Raw genomic sequence first — 22,022 nt, 5'->3', positions numbered from 1 at the left:
TTCATTACATTTATATCCTGCTGTCCTCCTAGAATTTATGGTAAACTAAGCCATTTTTTAAAGTGCCATTGTAACCTTGAACAGTCACTAAATGAACTGTTGTAAGTCGAGGACTACACATAGTTTAACACCTTAACTACCATATTGCATTCCCAAGCATCAACATCACTGACAATAACAATTAACTTAGTTTTCAAATAAACAAATTTACAAATATTTTATAGAATTTTAGAATTGATAATTAAATATTGTCAGAATAAACAAATGTGTATTTTACTTAATTAGGCTATTATTTCTGATTGTATTACTAGTTTTGATTAAACATGAAGTAGTATATTAAGGCTGGTCTACCTGAATGCCAGGTCCGTAGCTAACAAGGCACACCTTGTTCGTGACCTAGTGGAGAGCGAGCACGCGGACCTGGCTTGCATCACGGAAACCTGGCTGGGCCAAGAGGGTGGTGTCCCTCTGGTTGACCTCTGCCCGCCAGGTTTCCAGGTGCTGCACCAGCCTCGGGCCCATGGGAGGGGCGGGGGAGTGGCAGTTATCATCAGGGAATCCCTTAGCCCGCGAGAGATCACCGTCCCTCAGATGGTCGGGTGTGAGTCTCTCCTACTGAGATACGGCCCAGAGGCGCAGTTGGGCCTGCTGCTGGCATACCTACCACCTAATCGTGCAGCGGCAGCCCTGCCCGAGCTACTCGATGTCCTCTCAGGGTTGGTGGTTGAATTCCCAAGACTCATGGTCTTGGGCGACTTTAACCTACCGTCCTTGGGAGGATCGTCCGATCTGGCTCGGGAGTTCATGGCTTCCATGGCGGCCATGGACCTGTCGCAAATAATTTCTGGACCGACTCATGAGAGAGGCCACACCCCAGACTTGGTGTTCTTATCTGGACGGTGGCGCGATGATATCGGTGGGGGTGCCACGACTATTATGCCCCTGTCATGGACCGATCATCACCTCGTGCGGCTAGACTTCCCCTTTGCCACCCCCCGCCGTGGGTGCGCGGTGCCAACCAGATGGTACCGCCCTAGGCGCCTAATGGACCCTGATAGGTTCCAGGCAGCGCTTGGGGACGCACATGCACTCCCTGCTCACAGCTCGGCGGATGCCTTAGTGGAAGCCTGGGAGAAGGCAGCCACGGAGGCTCTGGACCGAGTTGTACCCTTGCGGCCTCTGACCCGGTGCAGATCCCAGCGAGCCCCATGGTTCACCGCGGAGCTCCGGGAAATGAAGCGTCGGAGACGGGGCCTAGAGAGCCGTTGGAGATCCAGTCGATCCGAATCCGACCGATTGCGATTAAGAATCCTCACCAGGTCTTATCTCGCTGCGATAAGGGTGGCAAAATCCAACTACTTTTCCACCCTCATCGCGTCCGCAGATAATCGCCCGGCTGCCTTGTTCAGGGTGACTCGCTCCCTACTGAACCAAGAGGTGAGGGAGGAACCCTTGCAGGGTCGAGCCGAGGAATTCGGTCAGTATCTGCTGGATAAAATTGCTCGGATCCGAAACGGCCTGGACTCCAACTGGGCTGAGTTGGAAGAACAAGGCATGGACAGTCTTGTCGACGTCATCTGGGAGGAATTTGATCCTGTGACTCCTAAGGAAGTGGACAGGATTATGAGGAGGTTGAGCTCCTCCACATGCTTACTGGACCCGTGCCCTTCCTGGCTGGCATATGCAGCTCGAGAGGGGACACGAGGCTGGTTCCTGGCGGTCATCTCCGCTTCTCTGAGGGAGGGTCACTTCCCCACCGCCTTGAAGGAGGCGGTGGTGAGGCCTCTCCTCAAGAAGCCCACCTTGGACCCATCCTCATTGAATAACTTTCGTCCAGTCTCCAATCTTCGCTTCCTTGCGAAGGTTGTTGAGAGCGTGGTGGCGCACCAACTCCCTCAGATCCTGGATGAAGCGGTTTATCTAGACCCGTACCAATCGGGCTTCAGGCCGGGCTACAGCACGGAGACAGCATTGGTCGCTCTGATAAATGATCTCTGGAGAGCCCGGGACAGGGGCCATTCCTCTGTCCTAGTCTTATTAGACCTCTCGGCGGCTTTCGATACCATCGACCATGGTATCTTGCTGCGACGCCTCAGGGGACTGGGAGTGGGAGGCACGGTTCTGCGTTGGTTCTCCTCCTTTCTCCAGGGTCGCTCGCAGTCGGTGTTGGCAGGGGGACAGAGGTCGACCCCGAGGCCTCTCGCTTGCGGAGTCCCTCAGGGGTCGGTCCTCTCGCCTCTCCTGTTCAACATCTACATGAAACCGCTGGGCGAGATCATTCGCAGCTTTGGAGTAGGGTACCATCAGTATGCTGATGACACCCAGCTTTTCATCTCAACTCCAAACAACATCAGTGATGCCCTCGACGTGATGTCTCGCTGCCTGAAAGCGGTCCGGGAATGGATGGGGAGGAACAGGCTTCAACTGAACCCGGACAAGACTGAATGGCTGTACGTACCGGCAAGCCAGGATACTCAGAACATCCCATCCCTTAACATCGGGGACAAGTTACTACCCCCTGTTGATAGGGCCCGCAACCTGGGTGTCCTCCTTGACTCGCAGCTCTCCCTGGAAGATCACATAGGAGCTGTGACCAAGGGGGCCTTCTCCCGGGTTCGACTAGTTCGCCAATTACGGCCTTATCTGGACCTGGATGCCTTACGTACAGTCACCCATGCTCTTGTGACCTCTCGCCTAGACTACTGTAACGCTCTCTACTTGGGGCTGCCCTTGAGATCCACTCGGAAGCTTCAACTGGTGCAAAGTGCAGTGGCACGGACACTCTTGGGAGCCTCCCGATACTCCCATACCACACCTCTCCTCCGTGCACTGCACTGGCTTCCAGTTGCCTTCCGTGTGAAGTTCAAGGTGCTAACAATGACTTACAAAGCCCTACATGGCATGGGTCCGGACTACCTACGGGAGCACCTTCTGCCAATGTCAGCACCCCACCGTCCTGTGCGCTCCCACAGAGAGGGCCTCCTCAGGGTGCCACCGCTCAAGGAATGTCGGCTGGTGGCCCCCAGGGGGAGGGCATTCTCAGTGGGTGCGCCAGCCCTCTGGAACAGCTTACCAACCGAAATCCGGATGGCCCCCGACCTCCGCACCTTCCGGCGCGAATTAAAAACTTATCTGTTCCAGCAGTCTGGCCTGGCCTGATAGCTCTAATCTGGGGTCCCAGCTTGTATTTTACTATTGTTTGTTTTCACTATTGTTCATTCTGTATGCCTACCTTATTCTGTACACCGCCCCGAGTCCCTCGGGAGAAGGGCGGTTTATAAAAACAAATAAATAAATAAATAAATAAATAAATATTAAGCTTGTTTATTCCTATAGAATGAAGGATAATAATGGACAGGGGGATATATGTAAACATAATGCTGAAAGTAAACCATGGTTAATTCAGCAGTCCTATATATATGATTCATTTATACAGCTATTAGCCCTTTCAGAGAGAAATTATTAGAACTCTATTTTATCATTGAAAGATATAACACAACCTTGAAAGCCTGATATTCTCTCTATTTCCTCTTATACAAATGAGAGTCAAGGAAAGGCAATGTTATTTCTTATTCCTTCTTCCCTTTCAAAGCTAAACTGGCATTTATGGAACAGTTATTAAAATTCCTTCTCCATGAATACCATATTCCATGATTTGTTAGATTAGCACTAAATATGGAGTTATGCTTCTATGATACTCAGATTTTTTATACTGAGAGAGGATAACTAATGCTTAGGGATAAGAGTTGTTATTCCAGACACATACACCACTAAATGTTTAAATTATATGAAATCCAATTTATGAAAAATTGCTCACTAGTAGTATTTTCTTTCAGATTTCTGGATTTAACCCCAGAAAGAGGGCACAGTGCTACTACAAGAATGTAGCCCTCCTATGTACAAATAATGTGCAGATAATTGTTTTCTATGCAGAAATAGTAGCCATAGGAGAAACCTTATTATTAAGATTAAGCAGCATGACAATTAATTGTTTCATATTAGAACTAAGAATCAAAAACATTAGTGATACTAGAAATCAAGGAGTGCCATTTTGTAGATGAGCTGCATATTTGCAGAAGGATAAAATTATAAATATTTATGACTATCCAATGCATCAATCCCCTTCATGGATTACTGCCTTGTCGTGGCGAAGGGGCTTGCGTAATTCAATGAAGCTATGAGCTATGCTGTGCAGGGCTACCCAAGACAGGTCATAGCAGAGAGTTCTGACAAAATCTGATCCACTGGAGAAGGAAATGGCAACCCATTCCAGTATCTTTGCCATGAAAACCCCATGGACAGTACCAAAAGGCAAAAAGTTATGACGCTGGAAGATGAGCCCCTCAGGTTGGAAGGTGTCCAATATGCTACTGGGGAAGAGCAGAGGGCTAGTACTAGTAGCACCAGAAAGAATGAAGTGACTGGGCCAAAGCCGAAAGGACGCTCAGCTGTGGATGTGTCTGGTGGTGAAAGGAAAGTCCAATGCTGTAAAGATTTTTTCTCCATAGGAACATGAAATGTAAGATCCATGAATCAAGGAAAGCTGGACGTGGTCAAACAAGAGATGACAAGACTGAACATCGACATCTTAGGTATCAGCGAACTAAAATGGACAGGAATGGGTGAATTTAATTCAGATGACCATCAGGTATACTACTGCAGTCAAGAAGCCCTCAGAAGAAATGGAGTAGCCTTCATAGTCAATAAAAGAGTAGGAAAAGCAATACTGGGATACAATCCCCAAAATGACAGAATGATCTCAGTTCGAATCCAAGGCAAACCATTCAATATCACAGTAGTCCAGGTCTATGCCCCAACCACCGGTGCTGAAGAGGATGAAATTGACCAGTTCTATGAAGCCCTACAGCACCTTATAGAACTAACACCCAAAAATGATGTCCTTATCATCATGGGGGATTGGAATGTTAAAGTAGGAAGCCAAAAGATATACTGTCACCCTGCCTATTTAACTTATATGCAGAGCACATCATGAGAAAGGCAGGACTAGATGAATCAAAAGTTGGAATTAAGATTGCTGGGAGAAATATCAACAAGCTAAGATATGGAGATGATACCACTCTAATGGCAGAAAGTGAAGAAGAACTAAAGAGAAATGGAGGTAGTGACAGATTTTATTTTCCTGGGCTCCAAGATCATTGCAGATGGGGACTGTAGCCAAGAAATTAAAAGATGTTTGCTCCTGGGAAGGAAAGCAATGGCAAATCTAGACAGCACACTAAAAAGCAGAGACATCACCCTGTCAACAAAAGTGCGTATAGTCAAGGCTATGGTCTTCCCAGTTGCAATGTATGGCAGTGAAAGTTGGACCATGAGAAAGGCTGAGCACCAAAGAATTGAGGCCTTTGGATTATGGTGCTGGAGAAGACTCCTGCAAGTCCCTTGGACTGCAAGACGATCAAACCGGTCAGTCCTAGAGGAGATCAATGCTGACTGCTCTTTAGAAGGCCAGATCCTGAAGTTGAAATACTTTGGCCACCTAATGAGAAGGAAGGACTCACTGGAGAAGAGCCTAATGCTGGGAAAGTTTGAGGGCAAGAGAAGAATGGGACGGCAGAGAATGAGGTGGCTGGATGGAGTCACTGAAGCAGTAGGCATGAGCTTAAATGGACTCCAGAAGATGGTAGAGGACAGGAAGGCCTGGAGGAACATTGTCCATGGGATTGCGATGGGTCAGACACGACTTCACAGCTAACAACAACAACAATGCATCAATGCTGGAAATACATGGATTTTCAATGGGGCTGATCTATTACATTTAAAATGCACACAATAATTTCTTTAAAAATAATTAGATTTAACAAGATATGAGAAAGATAAGTAGTGCAATAAAGTAAAACTAAATTTATTACTTTATTATAAACAAAAGTAAACGTATTTCTGATCTAATTCAGAGTTTTATTCAAAATAAGCTATTTCTCCATAGCAAAGAAACAGTGGTTGCATTTATCTTTCTTCATCACACATCCAGTATATTGTATGACATTTCATTCAAGCATCTGAAGCCTAATGATTGAAATATATTGTAGAGATAAATATTTCCTCTGTCCAGTCATGTCCGATTCTAGGGGGCTGGCTCATCTCCATTTATTAGACGAGGGAGCTAGTGTTGTCCGAAGACAATTTCTGTAGTCATTGGCCAGCATGACTATATGCTAAGATGCATGGAAAGCTGCTACCTTCCCACCAAAGTGGTATCTATTTATCTACTTGCATTTTCAGAATGGGACAACCATATAAGATTTCATATGAAACATCCGTATTATACATGATGTTACAGATTTCCCTCAATCAGCTTGTTGCTCTCTTATTCACTGTATAGACTGTTCATATTTTTAACATTGTATAAACTGATTAATTTTATATCAATTTTATATCAAAATATAAAACAACTCTTACCTTCAAATTCTTTTACTGATAGATCAGCATGGTAAAAGCTAATAATACACTTACATATTTGTATTCTTATTTGAGAACATGGCACTCTGATCAAGTAACCTGAAACAACAGGCAAACTGTAATACACTTTTATGACTGATTCTGTTGCATGAGTTTTATTTATTATATGAATGTTATATTCATTTCTTCAGTATTTTGTTACAATGTTTTGTTTCCAGCTCTAAGGAGGAAGAAATTATATTATTCTTTCTCTCTCTTCCCCCCCCCACCTTCTTCCCTTCCTCAAATTACAATCACTGGGTTATTACAATGGCACTAAACAAGTAACGTATGGCCATTTCTCACATGTATGACCATTATAGCATTCCCCACAGTCATATGATCAAAATTCAGGTGCTTGGCAACTGGTATGTATTTACAAGGATTGCAGCATCCCATGTTCTGGGATTATCATTTGCAATCTCCCTAGGGAATTTCTGACAAGCAAAGTTAATGGGGGAAGTCAGATATGCTTAACAACTGCATTATTAAATTACAACTGTTATGATCTGTTTAATAACCATGGCAAAAAGGTCATAAAATAGGGCACTTTTTATCATCAGTACTGATAGGAAAATATTGGAAAATATTTAGGAAAATCCTAAATAGAAGCAAATTCTCTTACAACTGGCATTTCCAATTTGGTGCTTCCTAGATGAGCTGGATTACTGCTTCCTTGATACCCAGTTAGCATAGCTCACAGCCTTTCTTAATAATTTGTGGGATGCAGTTTATTTCCTTTGGGAAATCTTCTTTGAAATGCATGTCTCAACAAATTTCCTTCTATTACAATGTGCTGTAATACAATGTGCTGTAAGTTCAAAATAATTAGTCAATTATGCAATATATCAAGAGAGTTCTTGTACAGAAAGATGTACAATCCTCAATTTATGATCACTTAACATCATTCCAAATATGATGGGTCCCAAATAGGTGCAGTACCTCCTTTAAAGCATTTATGGCTATTGTAAAATGCCATCACCTGCCTCTCCGTTCAGGTGAATGACAACTAGCTCACCTCATGAACACAATTTATGATGGTTTTTTGCCAGTTTCTAGCATATTTTGTCAGTTTCTGGTGAAAAGCATAATTCAGAAGAATGGATTTGTACTAAAACCACTGCATTTTTTTTAATGAATATGGATTTGCTTAACATTGCAATGATTCACTCATGATTCCTTCAAAAAAATCTCATAAAATTGGGTCCAATCACCCCACGGCCTCAATTTATAAATGCAATGAGTTATAACTGTTTCAAATTGTGGTCATAAGCTATATAAAGAAAGTATGTCTACATCTAATATTACCCAATTGTGCAATTGATTCTTGAACTTCTTTAGCATACTTTCCTTCATCAGATAACTTCTTTTTGTAAAATGGTAACCTGCAGAATTAAATGTATCAATTATTACAGATGCATTTTAAAAAGCATGAGAGAAATAATGATAAATACTTGAATAATGATAAATTATGAGCCTTGGTGGAGCAGTGGGCTAATGCCTCCTTAAGTAACACCAGCTGCCTGCAATTAGTGCAGGTTCGCATCCCACCAGGCTCAAGGTTGACTCAGCCTTCCATCCTTCCAAGGTAGGTAAAATGAGGACCCAGATTGTTGGGGGCAATAAGCTGACTTTGTAATAATGCCGCTTGGGGTGTGTGTGAAAGCCCTAATAAGCAGGCATATACATAGAATGAAGGCTACTGCTAAGTTTGTAAGCCGCCCTGAGTCTTCGGAGAAGGGCGGGATATAAATGGAATTAAAATAAAAATAAAATAAATAAATAAATACAATTTTCATGAAAAGCTAAAAAAAGCATGTTATTTCTGATTACTGATTTTACTTTAACATTTTGTAGATCTTCCAACTATATATTATAAACTTGAATATCCTATTAATGTGTATTAAATAGAAAAGTAAAATAGAAATAAATTATTTTGTCTAAACAAATAAACTTAAATAATGTACCAGTCTAGATTGTGCATTGTTATTAATACCTGAGATGTAACAGATGGATACTTTAAATAGGATCAGGCTCAAGTAACCAGACCTATATGTGTAAGGTTCAAGCTCACTATTTTGCCTATTACACAGAAATCATCCCAGATTGCCAACCTGAATCTGGGAACGTATACCTAAGGTTATATATAGCTTAATGTGGGGAGAGGGTCACTTCTGGACTTCTTACAATTGTGCAAAGACTGCACTTGCAATCTTCCTACTGCCTCACTGGGTGTTTGCCAATAAATAGTGACTATTTGCCATTCTATTTACTATTGAAAGAAGTGCTATTCACAATATTCAATAATTAATATAAAAGGGAAATGAATCTGATTCTGCAAGTACAGCAAAATCTAGAAATATACATACAGCATATAGATTGTGGATGCATCCAGTCTGTAAAGCACCCTTGTGCAGCTGTTGGCATTTATCAAAAAGAAAATTCACTACCGTGATTGCTCCAAAAGATGAGGGCAAGAAACAGCTGATTTTTAATGTATTAATGTGCCCCTCTCCCCTCAATACATTTACAAGCCTGGCTTAGACTGTCTATGCCAGGGGTAGGCAACCTTGGCTCTTGGCTGGCTCAGGAATTCTGGGAGTTGAAGTCCATGAGTCATAAAAGAGCCGAGGTTGCCTACCTCTGGTCTTTGCTATATAGTAAGCCCCATTGAAAGTACGTAATATACAGCAAATTACAATGCATTATATATTCAACTTTCATTTCTGTGATCTTAATCTAACAAAAACAATTGTTTATATACTCACATGAATAATATTCATTTTTTACTGAGTTTATATGCTATTCTAGGTAAAGGTAAAGGTTCCCCCGCACATGCGTGCTAGTCGTTTCCGACTCTAGGGGCCGGTGCTCATCTCCGTTTCATAGCCGAAGAGCCAGCGTTTGTCCGAGGACGTCTCCGTGGTCATGTGGCCGGCATGACTAGACGCCAAAGGCGCACGGAACGCTGTTACCTTCCCACCATAGTGGTCCCTATTTTTCTACTTGCATTTTTACGTGCTTTCGAACTGCTAGGTGGGCAGAAGCTGGGACGAGTAACAGGCGCTCACTCTGTTACGCGGCACTCGGGATTCGACCCGCCAAACTGCCGACCTTCTGATCGACAAGCTCAGCGTCCTAACCCACTGAGCCACCGCGTCCCTTTTCTAGACAGTTCTAATTTCTGATGACTTTGAGTGACAAAGATATTTTGATTTGTTACTTGAAAGTCCATTGTCCTTTCAGTTCTTTTTTGCTACTGTTTCTTTTTTGTTGTTTCAATATTAAAAAGCAACAGTAATGTCAATAAAGTTGAATTATTATTGAGAATAAACAATGCCAACAAAATCAACTGAAATGCAACAGTTCTTTTTCTCTATCATATATGATCTGATTGAAGGGAATTGGGAAAGAGATGGGCAAAACAATTTTCAGCATTTCTCATTATTGGTCACATTGGTTTAAGCTTCTGCAAGTTGAAATTTTATAACATCAGAAGCACCACACGTATGGAATCATTATATAATTTTCAATTTGTGACTACAATTGGGACCAGAACTTACACTGCTAAGCAATATGGTCATTAAGTGAGGCACACCTGTTTTTACAATATTTTTATCACAATTGTTAAACAAATTATGTGGTCATTAAACAAATACAGACACCCCCCTCAACATACTGGTTTTCCTTTTCAATCCTACTGGGAAGGCAGTAGTTGATAATCATGTAATCTCACAACAGCGCAACTGTTGTAAATACACGCTGGTTGCTAAGTGTCTGAATTTTGATCACATGCCCATTTTGGTGCTACAATGGTTATAAGTGCGAGAAATGGCTGTAAATGATTTTTTTCAAACCAACTGCAATTTCAAATGGTTTTTAAATATTAAATGATTGTAAATTGAGGACTATCTATAAAACTGCTGAATACTAATTTTCAGAAATCCTAGAGCAAACAAAATTAAGGTTTGAAGTATTGTCAAGTTTTCCTTTAAGAAATAAATATTATTTTCTCAAATGAACTTCATATCATTACTTTTTCTAACAATGAAAATTAGCTATTCCATACACTGAAATAAGTGGAAATTAAGCCTATCAGCAAGATCATCTGGTGTACAAACTGTGTGCCATAGAAGAATGCAACATAAGAGGGATACGTCAATGGCAAGTTAAAAAAGAGGAAATACAGTGTCAAGAACAGACTCACCAACTTTATTTATACTGTCCACCAAAATTGATGATCAAGGAGGCCCTTGCATAATCATAATTACATTTAATAATTTTTTAATATTAAAAAGATTGTGTTTGTGGGATACTAAGCACAATTCTGCCCAAGATGGTCTTGTATGCCAGCAATGACCCTGCTGACCAGATCCTATAGAAAGATCCCAATATGAAGTAACTCTGCCAAGGGAGAAGTCTAGAGATAATCTATTTATTTATTTATTTATTTATTTATTTATTTATTTATTTATTTATTTATTTATTTATTTATTTATTTATTTATTTAATTTTTATACCGCCCTTCTCCCGAAGGACTCAGGGCGGTGTACAGGGCAATAAATATCGAAATACAAAATACAAAAGTTAAAAAAGATTAAATAAATATGCCCAATATAATACAGTAATTAAAACTATGCTAAAACCAAAACCCAAACCCCCAAACCCATCAGACCAGGCCGGATTGTTCAAATAGATAGGTTTTTAGATCGCTTCAGAAGGAGCGAAGGTCGGGGGCAATCCGGAGCTCAACCGGCAAGCGGTTCCATAGGTCTGGCATGCCCACAGAGATCGCCCTCCCCCTGGGGGCCACCAATCGACATTCTCTGATCGGAGGCACCCTGAGGAGGACCACTCTGTGGGAGCGCACTGGACGGAGGGAAGTTGACGCCGGCAGCAGGTTCGCAGTAATCATTTTACAGGATAAGGGGTTGTCCATCTGGAAAGTAATGCAATTAGCATTGCCTATATATTTGCTTGTTTATTTCATATATATATTGTTTGTCCTCCCTAAGGCGAGGCAACATACAAAGAACTCCACTGTCTGCTTTCTCTTCATCTTTTGCAACCATCTTATAAAATAGACTAGGCTGACCAATTGCAACTGCCCAATATTATTGAGTAGCTTGAGATTTAGAGAAGTATAAATTTGACCCTGAGCTTTTACAATCTTAGCCTAATGTTCTAAAATAGTACAGACCTCTTCTTCTGAGGACAATCTGAATGAAAAGCATTAAAGAAAAATATCAAAAGATATTTTGATGTTACTAAAATGTTTCAAACATACAGTAATAAGCTTTGGTTCATTCCTCTTCAGGAAATAGCAATGAAATATTTAGATTTTGCAATCACATTATTATAAAAGTGAATGTGTATATGCCCACTATGTGGCAGCAAAGTTAAAAAATATAAGTGGAGGAGAAAGCATAGACATAATCTTAAATGTACTTAAGGATAATTGTAATACATCTGAAAAATTCAAGACTGAGAATGCCTTTAGCACTTTTAATAAGTGGATATACTAAGATCCATAATATTTACTAAGAATGATTGGATATATTCCAGGAAAACCAACACACAATTGTTGTTTAAGTGGGATATGTAGGACCACAAACAGAAATAACTGACTTAGTTCCTAGATATTTGATGTTGGGCTAATTGAATTTATTTAACCTATTAAAATACTTGCAACTGTTAATAAAAGTATGGGGTCTAATATAAGAGAAACATTTTCTATTGATTTATATGTTACTTATATTTTAATTAATTTTATATGAAGGTTGTACCCACAAATTTAGATAAAGGTTTTATATATATGAATCTTAATTTTGTAATTGAAATATTAAAATCACTGAGGGTTTTCTTTTTCAAATTAATTTTGAATGAAATGTAACATTATAATCTTTGCTCAGTTTATTTAACACAATCATAGATTTGTGGGATATATGTTTCCCGATATCTAAGTTATAATTACAACATTCTAAATCTTAGAGGCTTATGCTTTTGCTAAAATGAAAATAAATGCATATTATTTCTGGCCACTAAAAATAGAAGACTGGTTAATATTAGAATAAAACAGAAGCATTAATTAAGTACTTACCCATATAATTTAAGAATTTCACATGTAGTTTCTATAAAAACATTGTCCAGCTGAATTTTCTCCACACATAAGTTTAGAATTTTAGAGATGTGTGCTAAATCATTCAAAGGCTTATAATGTAACAATCAAGGAAAATGGTTACAGAAAGCAAAATTTTGCATAACCTTTTAAATTAAAAAACAAAGAAACTCAAACTCAAAACTTTAGTTGTAAAATTAACAATTTTCATTTTGGCAATTGTGGCAGAATTCTAATAGTAATAGTTACTTACCGGTAATTTCCGATCCCTTTTCTCCAAATAATATTTTAGAAAATAATGGAAATAGCTGAGCAGAATCTGAACTCTAAAATATCTTTAGTGCTTTCCAAATAATTTAGAAACAATTTTCATCACTCCCAGACAACAGCCTATTAAACTCACTGAGAATTGCACAAACCGTAATATATTTGGGGTGTGCCAGATTGCAAAAGATAGCTCTAATGGTTATATCAGCCATTCAAACTAGTCATATTGGTTATATAATAGCAAAATAAACTTACATTGTAAGATGTTCCCCCATTGCCAATACATATATGAGTGTGTGTCCTACATAAAATATGCAGAAGTAGATCCTATTCTATTCTGCACTATACATACACAATATATAGAAGTAGATTTTATAAACACATAAGAATTTAAAATTACTATTATATATCAAAACTATATCACAATCTAACAGTTAATGCAAGCAGCTGAACAGAGAAAGCAAGTAGGAGTTTGCCAATAAACAGGAGTAACACACAATGAAAAGAAGGAAATGATCACAGAACTGGAAGTTTTATGAAACTGTGTGTTCAGCTGAATATAAAGGATAAATCTGGGGAGTCAGTAAGCAACATCACTCAGATTCATAAGAAGAGTTTTATAAAATAATTCAGCTGCCTCTCATGGTTATGACCAGATAACTGTTAATTTGGATAAGAACCCTGAACCATAAAGCACTGACTGGGCAGATCATTTCTTGTATATAAGACTTCATTCTTGTCAGCAATAAAAAAATTAAATTATTCATATCTGGTAATCTTCTGCCAAGTTAGGTCAATTAGAAGAGTTAAATGTCTGGAGAGCTATGACTATCATGGTCTGGTGTTAAGCTTCACAATGAGAGCTGAAAAGGTAACATCCATAGCAACTGCTAATTGCAGTGGTGTACCTGAAAACGCCAACTGCGGATCAGAGTGATTTACAGCCTACATAAAGATAGTAAGTACAAAAAATAAGATATATAAAATATTCTAGCCTTCAGCTTTGAGTCTGTTTCATTTTGGCCCTAGAATATTTTATATATCTTATTTTTTGTGACCTTTATCCACTGAGCATTTTTCTTTGTATGATTCCTTTTTTCATGGACAATTGTTTTCTTTATCAGTTACTATCATGCACTGCCAAATTATTTTAGCATGCTCCTGTTGTCTTACTTACTATATATATACATATACACATATATACATATACACATATATACAGTACATACATATACATACATATATACACACACACACACACACATATATATATACTGTGTGTGTATATATGTATGTATGTATGTGTGTATGTGTGTATGTATGTAACCTCAGAAAACATACATACATATACATATATACACACACAGTGGGGCAAAAGAGTATTTAGTCAGCCACCAATTGTGCAAGTTCTCCCACTTAAAAAGATGAGAGAGGCCTGTAATTTTCATCATAGGTATACCTCAACTATGAGAGACAAAATGGGGGGAAAGAATCCAGGAAATCACATTGTAGGATTTCTAATGAATTTATTTGCAAATTATGGTGGAAAATAAATATTTGGTCAATAACAAAAGTTCATCTCAATACTTTGTTATATACCCTTTGTTGGCAATGACAAGAGGTCAAACGTTTTCTGTAAGTCTTTGCAAGGTTTGCACACACAGTTGCTGGTATTTTGGCCCATTCCTCCATGCAGATCTCCTTTAGAGCAGTGATGTTTTGGGGCTGTCGCTGGGCAACACGGACTTTCAAATCCCTCCAAAGGTTTTCTATGGGGTTGAGATCTGGAGACTGGCTAGGCCACTCCAGGACCTTGAAATGCTTCTTATGAAGCCACTCCTTTGTTGCCTGGGCGGTGTGTTTGGGATCATTGTCATGCTGAAAGACCCAGCCACGTTTCATCTTCAATGCCCTTGCTGATGGAAGGAGGTTTTCACTCAAAATCTCACGATACATGGCCCCATTCATTCTTTCCTTTACACGGATCAGTCATCCTGGTCCCTTTGCAGAAAAACAGCCCCAAAGCATGATGTTTCCACCCCCATGCTTCACAGTAGGTATGGTGTTCTTTGGATGCAACTCAGCATTCTTTCTCCTCCAAACACGACGAGTTGAGTTTTTACCAAAAAGTTCTATTTTGGTTTCATCTGACCATATGACATTCTCCCAGTCCTGTTCTGGATCATTCAAATGCTCTCTAGCAAACTTTAGACGGGCCCGGACATGTACTGGCTTAAGCAGGGGGACACGTCTGGCACTGCAGGATTTGAGTCCCTGGTGGCGTAGTGTGTTACTGATGGTAGCCTTTGTTACTTTGTTCCCAGCTCTCTGCAGGTCATTCACTAGGTCCCCCCGTGTGGTTCTGGGATTTTTGCTCACCGTTCTTGTGATCATTTTGACCCCACGGGGTGAGATCTTGCGTGGAGCCCCAGAACGAGGGAGATTATCAGTGGTCTTGTATGTCTTCCATTTTCTAATAATTGCTCCCACAGTTGATTTCTTCACACCAAGCTGCTTGCCTATTGCAAATTCAGTCTTCCCAACATGATGCAGGTCTACAATTTTGTTTCTGGTGTCGTTCGACAGCTCTTTGGTTTTGGCCATAGTGGAGTTTGGAGTGTGACTGTTTGAGGTTGTGGACTGGTGTCTTTTATACTGATAACAAGTTCAACCAGGTGCCATTCATACAGGTAATGAGTGGAGGACAGAGGAGCCTCTTAAAGAAGAAGTTACAGGTCTGTGAGAGCCAGAAATCTTGCTTGTTTGTAGGTGACCAAATACTTATTTTACCGAGGAATGTACAAATTAATTCATTAGAAATCCTACAATGTGATTTCCTGGATTCTTTCCCCCCATTTTGTCTCTCATAGTTGAGGTATACCTATGATGAAAATTACAGGCCTCTCTCATCTTTTTAAGTGGGAGAACTTGCACAATTGGTGGCTGACTAAATACTTTTTGTCCCACTGTGTATATATATAAAACCTCAGAATATATATATATATATATATATATATATATATATATATATATATATATATATATATATATATTCACAAACACAACTGCAGAACAGAAGATAGGAAGGAGAAACCTGTGTCCTTCAACATATAAAAAGATTTGCAGTACTTGACAAATTCATTAGAATGAAGAACTGAAATAAACATCTGCTGACTGGACTTACCAGCCTGTGAAATTTGCTGCTTAGAAATATAGGTTAGAAATGTGACATAGCAACTGTCCAGATATATCCAGTCCGCAATCCTTTATTGCTTTATTGCTAATATAGATCAGGACAAGTAAAATGGCAAATAATGTTATAGTCATATCACAACGGATTTTTAAGATGTAGCAAGGAAGTTGAAAAACTTGGCTTTATCAGTAATCTTTCCACTTCACAGAAATGTACTCAAAGAAGAGAGAATATGCAATATTATATTACAAGTGAATTGATACAATTACAATATTGTCAGTGGAAGAAATTTAATTTCAGTGACTTTCTACTGAATGCTAGACATTTAGGCAAAGAATGGAGAGTTTGAATTTAAATAAAATTCTTCATATGAGATTGCATATGAGAAATTCCTGAAATAGATCTCAGAGGAAGATTTGTGTACTGTACAAGATACTGGGAGCATTGTTGACATGGAGCCCATTGAAACATTCATAAAGAACATTAGCTTAGAAAGCTGATGCTCTTTTGTGGCCTATACATTAATATTGAGAGTACTAAGATTATGAACTGTATGGATCAGCTTTGGTTTGAAGATTTAACACATCCTACTAGCTTGGACCCTTTCCAGCCAGATCGGTGTAGTATAGATAAAAAAATTGAAAATAGTAGTCCAATTTTCATTCATATATTTTTTATTTTATATAATGATTATAGTGTAATATTAATTAATATAATTATTGAAATTATATTACAATGTAATTTAGTAAATAAGCACACTGTATTAATGTAAAATAGCAAAATATTATTTTGTCTTTTTCTGTTCATGGAATAGAAGTGTTTTTGGCTTCTAATTTTGCATGTAACAAAACAAGCAAAAAGGATACAATTCCATATTCATAGTGCTTTGCAACCTTCTGACATGCTTGGATTTGTTCTTCTATAATCTTAAAAAAAAGTAGAGTGAATGAGAATAACATTTTCAGAATTTAATATTTGCAAACACTTTGCTCTTCAAAGAGACAGAAGATTTAATGTGTTACTGGCATTGCTTTGTATGTGTTGTGGCTTTCTGTTTAGCTGTGAGGAAAATATGTCAACCAGCTTTAAGCAGTAAGCAAGACAAAGGTACCATGCCAGCATAATCCTATAACTACAGCATTTGCTATATGCATTTGCAATCATGCTACACTAATAAGAGTCTCTGGATTTCTTTAAGCACTCTGTATAATATATACAGAATATATTATTAGCTCTAAATTCTATTTGAATAAATAGAAATAAGATTTATGCTTATTATAATGTCTAATATACTTACTGAGTCGGTTTCTTCAAGCAATTTGATCACGTGATTAAGATCCACATATATGAAGTGATTTCCCTTAAACATTAATTTAAATAAGATTGTAACGGTTAGTAACTTTGTTGAATGTAACAACTCTTCCATTCCTAGCCTGTTTACCTATAAATTCTGAAAAGAAAGTTGTTTCTTTTACTTTCAATAAATTGTATTTGTAAATTTTACATATTGTTTCAGTGCAAAATTCAAAGAAAATGGTTTTTGCTTTTAGAAATAATTGTGAAGCAATTCTAGGTAAAATCTTAGAAGTTAAGCTGAGAAAGTAAACACTTGAAGATCTACAATAATCCAAGCATGGGGCTAAAATATTGAATTGCTCTTTATTATTAATGGCAGAAACTGATTTTAATATTCTATAAATTGAACTGTATTTTTTCATTTATCAAGAATTATATCAGAATTTATTTTGAGGTAAAACTATAAAAAGCCCGTGATATAACTACAGATGTATCTAGTGTTCTTGTGCACACAAGCATGCCCCCCTCCAACCTCTTTCTACAGCCCTCTTGCAATAGCATGCACTTTTCTTTGGCCTTCCCATGCTTGCATATACCCAGACTGTTCATACACCAAAATGATGTGGTCACAAGACATTGCACTTTATGAATGCACTTCTTAGCAAAAGCAATCCTGGTCCCAATTTCAGACATAACTCAAAGACTACCTGTACTTGAGCAAGACTGATGTCATCTCTAACAGCTGGATTTTGTACTTCAATGAGAATGACCAAACTATATTGTTTAAGTATGGTTAAATTCTTCATTCATGCTGTCACAAGACTTATTCTAGCATAGTAACACTGAAATATTTTGATCTCTATGTAATCAAAGGCAAATCTCTCTGCCATATTTTAGCACAAAATAATGTGAGTAAATATGTTTCAAACCTCTTTTTCTATTTTCTTTCTTTCTTGAATTTAATTTGATTTTTTTCTGTTGTACTTAATCTTAAAAAAATAAAGGTTTTCAAAAGTTCTTAGTAAATAATTCTAGTAACTAAAACATTTTAATCTATTTTTACTACAAAGAAGAGGGTGTCAAACTATTCTCCAAAGCACCAGAGGGCAAGACAAGAAACAATGGTTGGAAACTGATCAAATAAGAGAAGCAACCTGGAATTAAGGAGAAACTTCCTAACAGTGAGGACAATTAACCAGTGGAACAACTTGCTTCCAGAAATTGTGGGTGCTTCATCACTGGAGATTTTTAAGAAGAGACTAGACAGTCACTTGTTGGAGATGGTGTAGGTCCGTGGTGGCGAACCTGTGGCACACAAAGACCTCTTTGTGGGCACGCACACCATCGCCCCAGTCCTAGGCCTTCAGCTGGGTTTTATAAAACCTTTTCACTTTAGGCCTCCGCCGCCATGTGCAAAAAAAAAGGTTCAATCAATCAATTTCAACTTCTCGCGGGGAAAAAAAAGATCTCGCAAAGTTGGAATTGATTGATTGAACTTTTTAGTCCCATCCAGTCTGCCGTTACCACCGCAGCCACGCCCACCCAATGGGCCACGTCCACCTAATGGGCCACACCTACCCAAAGGGGCATGCCCACCTGGTACCCGATGATACATAAGTGGGTTTCGGGTTGCAGTTTGGGCACTCGGTTTCTAAAAGGTTCGCCATCACTGGTATAGGCCCTCCTGCTTGAGCAGGGGGCTGGTCTAGAAGACTCTAAGTTCCCTTCCAGCTCTATTCTATTCTGGTCTGTTTTATTCTAATACATTTATCTTTGCAAAAAAATAAATTGTCTTAACTGATTAAGAACAACCAATGACTTAGTTTTGTACAATGTTAAAGTAACCCCAGTTATGTGTAGTTTAAATATATGTTATAAATGACACCTCATCACTGAGCAGGGTGTTGGACTACTAGAAAATCTTCAAGGTCCCTTCTGTTACCTTGTTATTAACTGGATTGGCTCCTATTCATTTTTCCAACCCAACTTGGAAAGCCATTTTTAAGGTTCAGGTATTCATCACTTGGGCCCAGAATAACTAAACAGCTATATTCATGTGCATTTCCCTGAAAGTAGCACTTTCAGATTATATAAAGGTTTTTCTTAGATTTAATGCTATAATACCTTAAGATATGGCCTCAGTGTTTAAAAAATAAAAGGCTTCTTTGCTTAGAATGAAGTCCTGTGAGGATTTGTAAATATATACATATACATATACATATACATACGTGTGTAAATTTTTTGGCTTGCTAACAAAGAATAGAGACAGATATGATCATTTCAAACTTATTTGTTCTTATATGGCTGACTAAGAGAGAGAGTGAGCCTGTGGCCTAGGGGTTAAAACAACTGCTTAAGATGCAGTCAGCCCAGGTTCGAATCTCAGAAGCGTATGGCTGACTATGTGAATATATATATCCTTGACCTACAAGTGACCATTCAAAGTTACGGCACTGAAAAAGTGACTTATGTTTTTCACACTTATGACCAATGCAGCATCCTGATGCTCACATGATCAAAATTCAAATGCTTGGCAACTGGTTCATATTTATGACAATTGCAGTTATTCAGGGGTCATGTGACCTTCAAATAAGCAAAATCAATGGGGAAGTCAGATTCATTTAATAACCATGTTACTAACATAACAACTGCAATGATTCACTTGACAACAGTGGCGAGAAAAGTTGTAAAATGAACTAAAACTAAACAACTGTTTCACTTAGCAACATAAATTTTGGGCTCAATTGTAGTTATAAATCAAGGATTACCTGTAGTTGTTTCTGTCTCACAAATAAATCAGTATTGATCCTCAATCTGCTTGTGTATCATCCTGCCCATTCTGACTTGTTACTTTTAGTTCATGTTTTTAAAGCCCCCTTTGTGTTATTGTACCCTGCATAAGTACAATCATACCCAACAAAATAAAAGTACACTTTTATTTACCCTTGCCTAAGTTTTCCCCACTATCTATTGTCTGCTTTGGGTCTCTTCAGAGAAGAACGTGGATAGTGTTTTCACCAGAACCAATCCCAGGAGAGAGAGAAAGAAAGAGGTAGCCATTGTTAATAACAGAATAACAGAGTTGGAAGGGATCTTGGAGGTCTTCTAGTCCAACCCCGATGAGGCAGAAAACTATATCATTCCAGACAAATGGCTGTCCAACCTCTTCTTAAAAACCTCCAGGTGTGGGGAGCACCCACAACTTCTGGAGGCAAGTCGTTCCACTGATTAATTATTCCAACTGTCAGGAAATTTTAATACCTCTCAGGCAGTTTCTAACGCAACAAACGCTGCTTTGATAGGTGCAGTAGAAAACTTACAAAAGAGCACTTTTGACTGCCACCTTTTGCATTTGACAGGACGTTTCGCCTGGGCCCCCGCAGCCCCGGCTAACGGCCCAAGCAATTAAAAAAGAGGTCCCAGAGCTGGGCAGAAGCAGAGGAAATTCAATCTCTATGGCTGCCCCTTTCTCTCACCTGCTCGACTCCGTTGCTGAGCTTGCTGTCCGAAGGGCGCTCCAGCCTGGAGGAAGAGGAATAATGCCTTTGTTTCTCGCCGAACGAGGGAACCGGGAGAATCGGCGAAACCTCCGGAAGGGCCGGGGAAGCCATGGCTCCGAAAGGCTCGGCAACTCAGGCTTCAGTGCTGCTTCACACTGAGGAAAACACAAAGAGGGCGCCGTTGCCATGGCAGCGAGAGAAGCCGGCTGGTTCTAGCAGCCCCATGGGAGGAGCGGGCGGAAGGCGAAGGAAAACCGAACACAACGAAGGGAGGGAGGAACAAGGCCTTCGATCAAAGCCCTCAGCTATGGTGATGGGTCCACTGCAAGAAAGTCAGGAAAGAGGCCTCGGCCTGCAACCCCGAAATTATTGGTCCTTCCCGCCACCTCAGCTGCTTGGTTATTTACCATGTGCCCTACCAGGACGCCGCTAGGTTAAGGTGTTTTGCGGAAGGGAAAAGCCCAAAGGATCCAGTCTCCCCTCGAGGCAAAGAATGCTTATTGCCCATAAGAAAGGCACCTTAAGGGAATGGCGCCAAAACGACATTGCTGCACTAATAATAACTTGAAATTGGCTAGGGACCTTAGCGACTTTAGCAGTGTCATCGAGAACTTTAAAGGAGAGGAAAGGTTCTCCCAGCTCACTGCGGTCAGAAATACACGCATACAAACGTGAGAAATCATCGTAATTTTTAAAAGCATTTGTCATTTTTTTTCTTCCCTGCTGAAGAAAAGCAAAACTTTCTGTAGAAGTCTCAAAATCTTTGATTCTGACTGTGGAAAGTGACTTAAGGTAATCTGAAGATTCTCAGTCCTGAAGAGAATCATTTTCCCTGGCAGTGATTATTTTGTCCTAAATGCTATTAAGTCATTTTCCTGAATTAGTTCATGACATGTCTGCAACACCATCGGGCTTATTCAGAAATGCTGCATATGTATTTCCTTTCTGTAGTTATTCTTCAGGTATCCTGTTGCTTTTGGCCATAAATCTGTGTAGGGGGCCATAACACAGTTTCTACCTCCACTTCTATGTGGCATTGGTGGGATTTGCAATGTGAATCCATACTTTGTCATTTTGGCTTTATTTATTTTCAGAATTTATAAGACCATCTAACTCAAACAGTGTGACTCTGTAGAGTACACAATATAAACACACAATAAAAAGGAAAAAAAGCAAAATCATAAAAATAAGC

The 22,022-nt window shown here is 39.3% G+C and overlaps 1 protein-coding gene across 1 annotated transcript in view; it reads right to left on the bottom strand.

Annotated features, from left to right (window-relative positions):
* The window catches only part of CFAP69 (cilia and flagella associated protein 69), a gene marked incomplete at both ends in the record, with an annotated part of 40,671 nt that extends 19,730 nt beyond the window's left edge, over positions 1-20,941 (bottom strand). The window contains 6 exons of the mRNA XM_081343860.1: positions 6,418-6,516; positions 7,765-7,841; positions 12,557-12,666; positions 16,901-16,960; positions 17,332-17,394; positions 20,807-20,941. Of these exons, the coding sequence (XP_081199986.1) occupies positions 6,418-6,516; positions 7,765-7,841; positions 12,557-12,666; positions 16,901-16,960; positions 17,332-17,394; positions 20,807-20,941 (544 nt within the window). The remainder of the gene's footprint in view (positions 1-6,417; positions 6,517-7,764; positions 7,842-12,556; positions 12,667-16,900; positions 16,961-17,331; positions 17,395-20,806) is intronic.
* Positions 20,942-22,022: the final 1,081 nt, after the last annotated feature.

The sequence above is a fragment of the Vipera berus genome, assembly GCF_964194415.1.
Source record: "Vipera berus genome assembly, chromosome: Z".
Classification (NCBI taxonomy): Eukaryota; Metazoa; Chordata; class Lepidosauria; order Squamata; family Viperidae; genus Vipera; species Vipera berus.
Note: the sequence above shows the minus strand (reverse complement) of the source record. Positions and strands in the feature narration are given on the sequence as shown.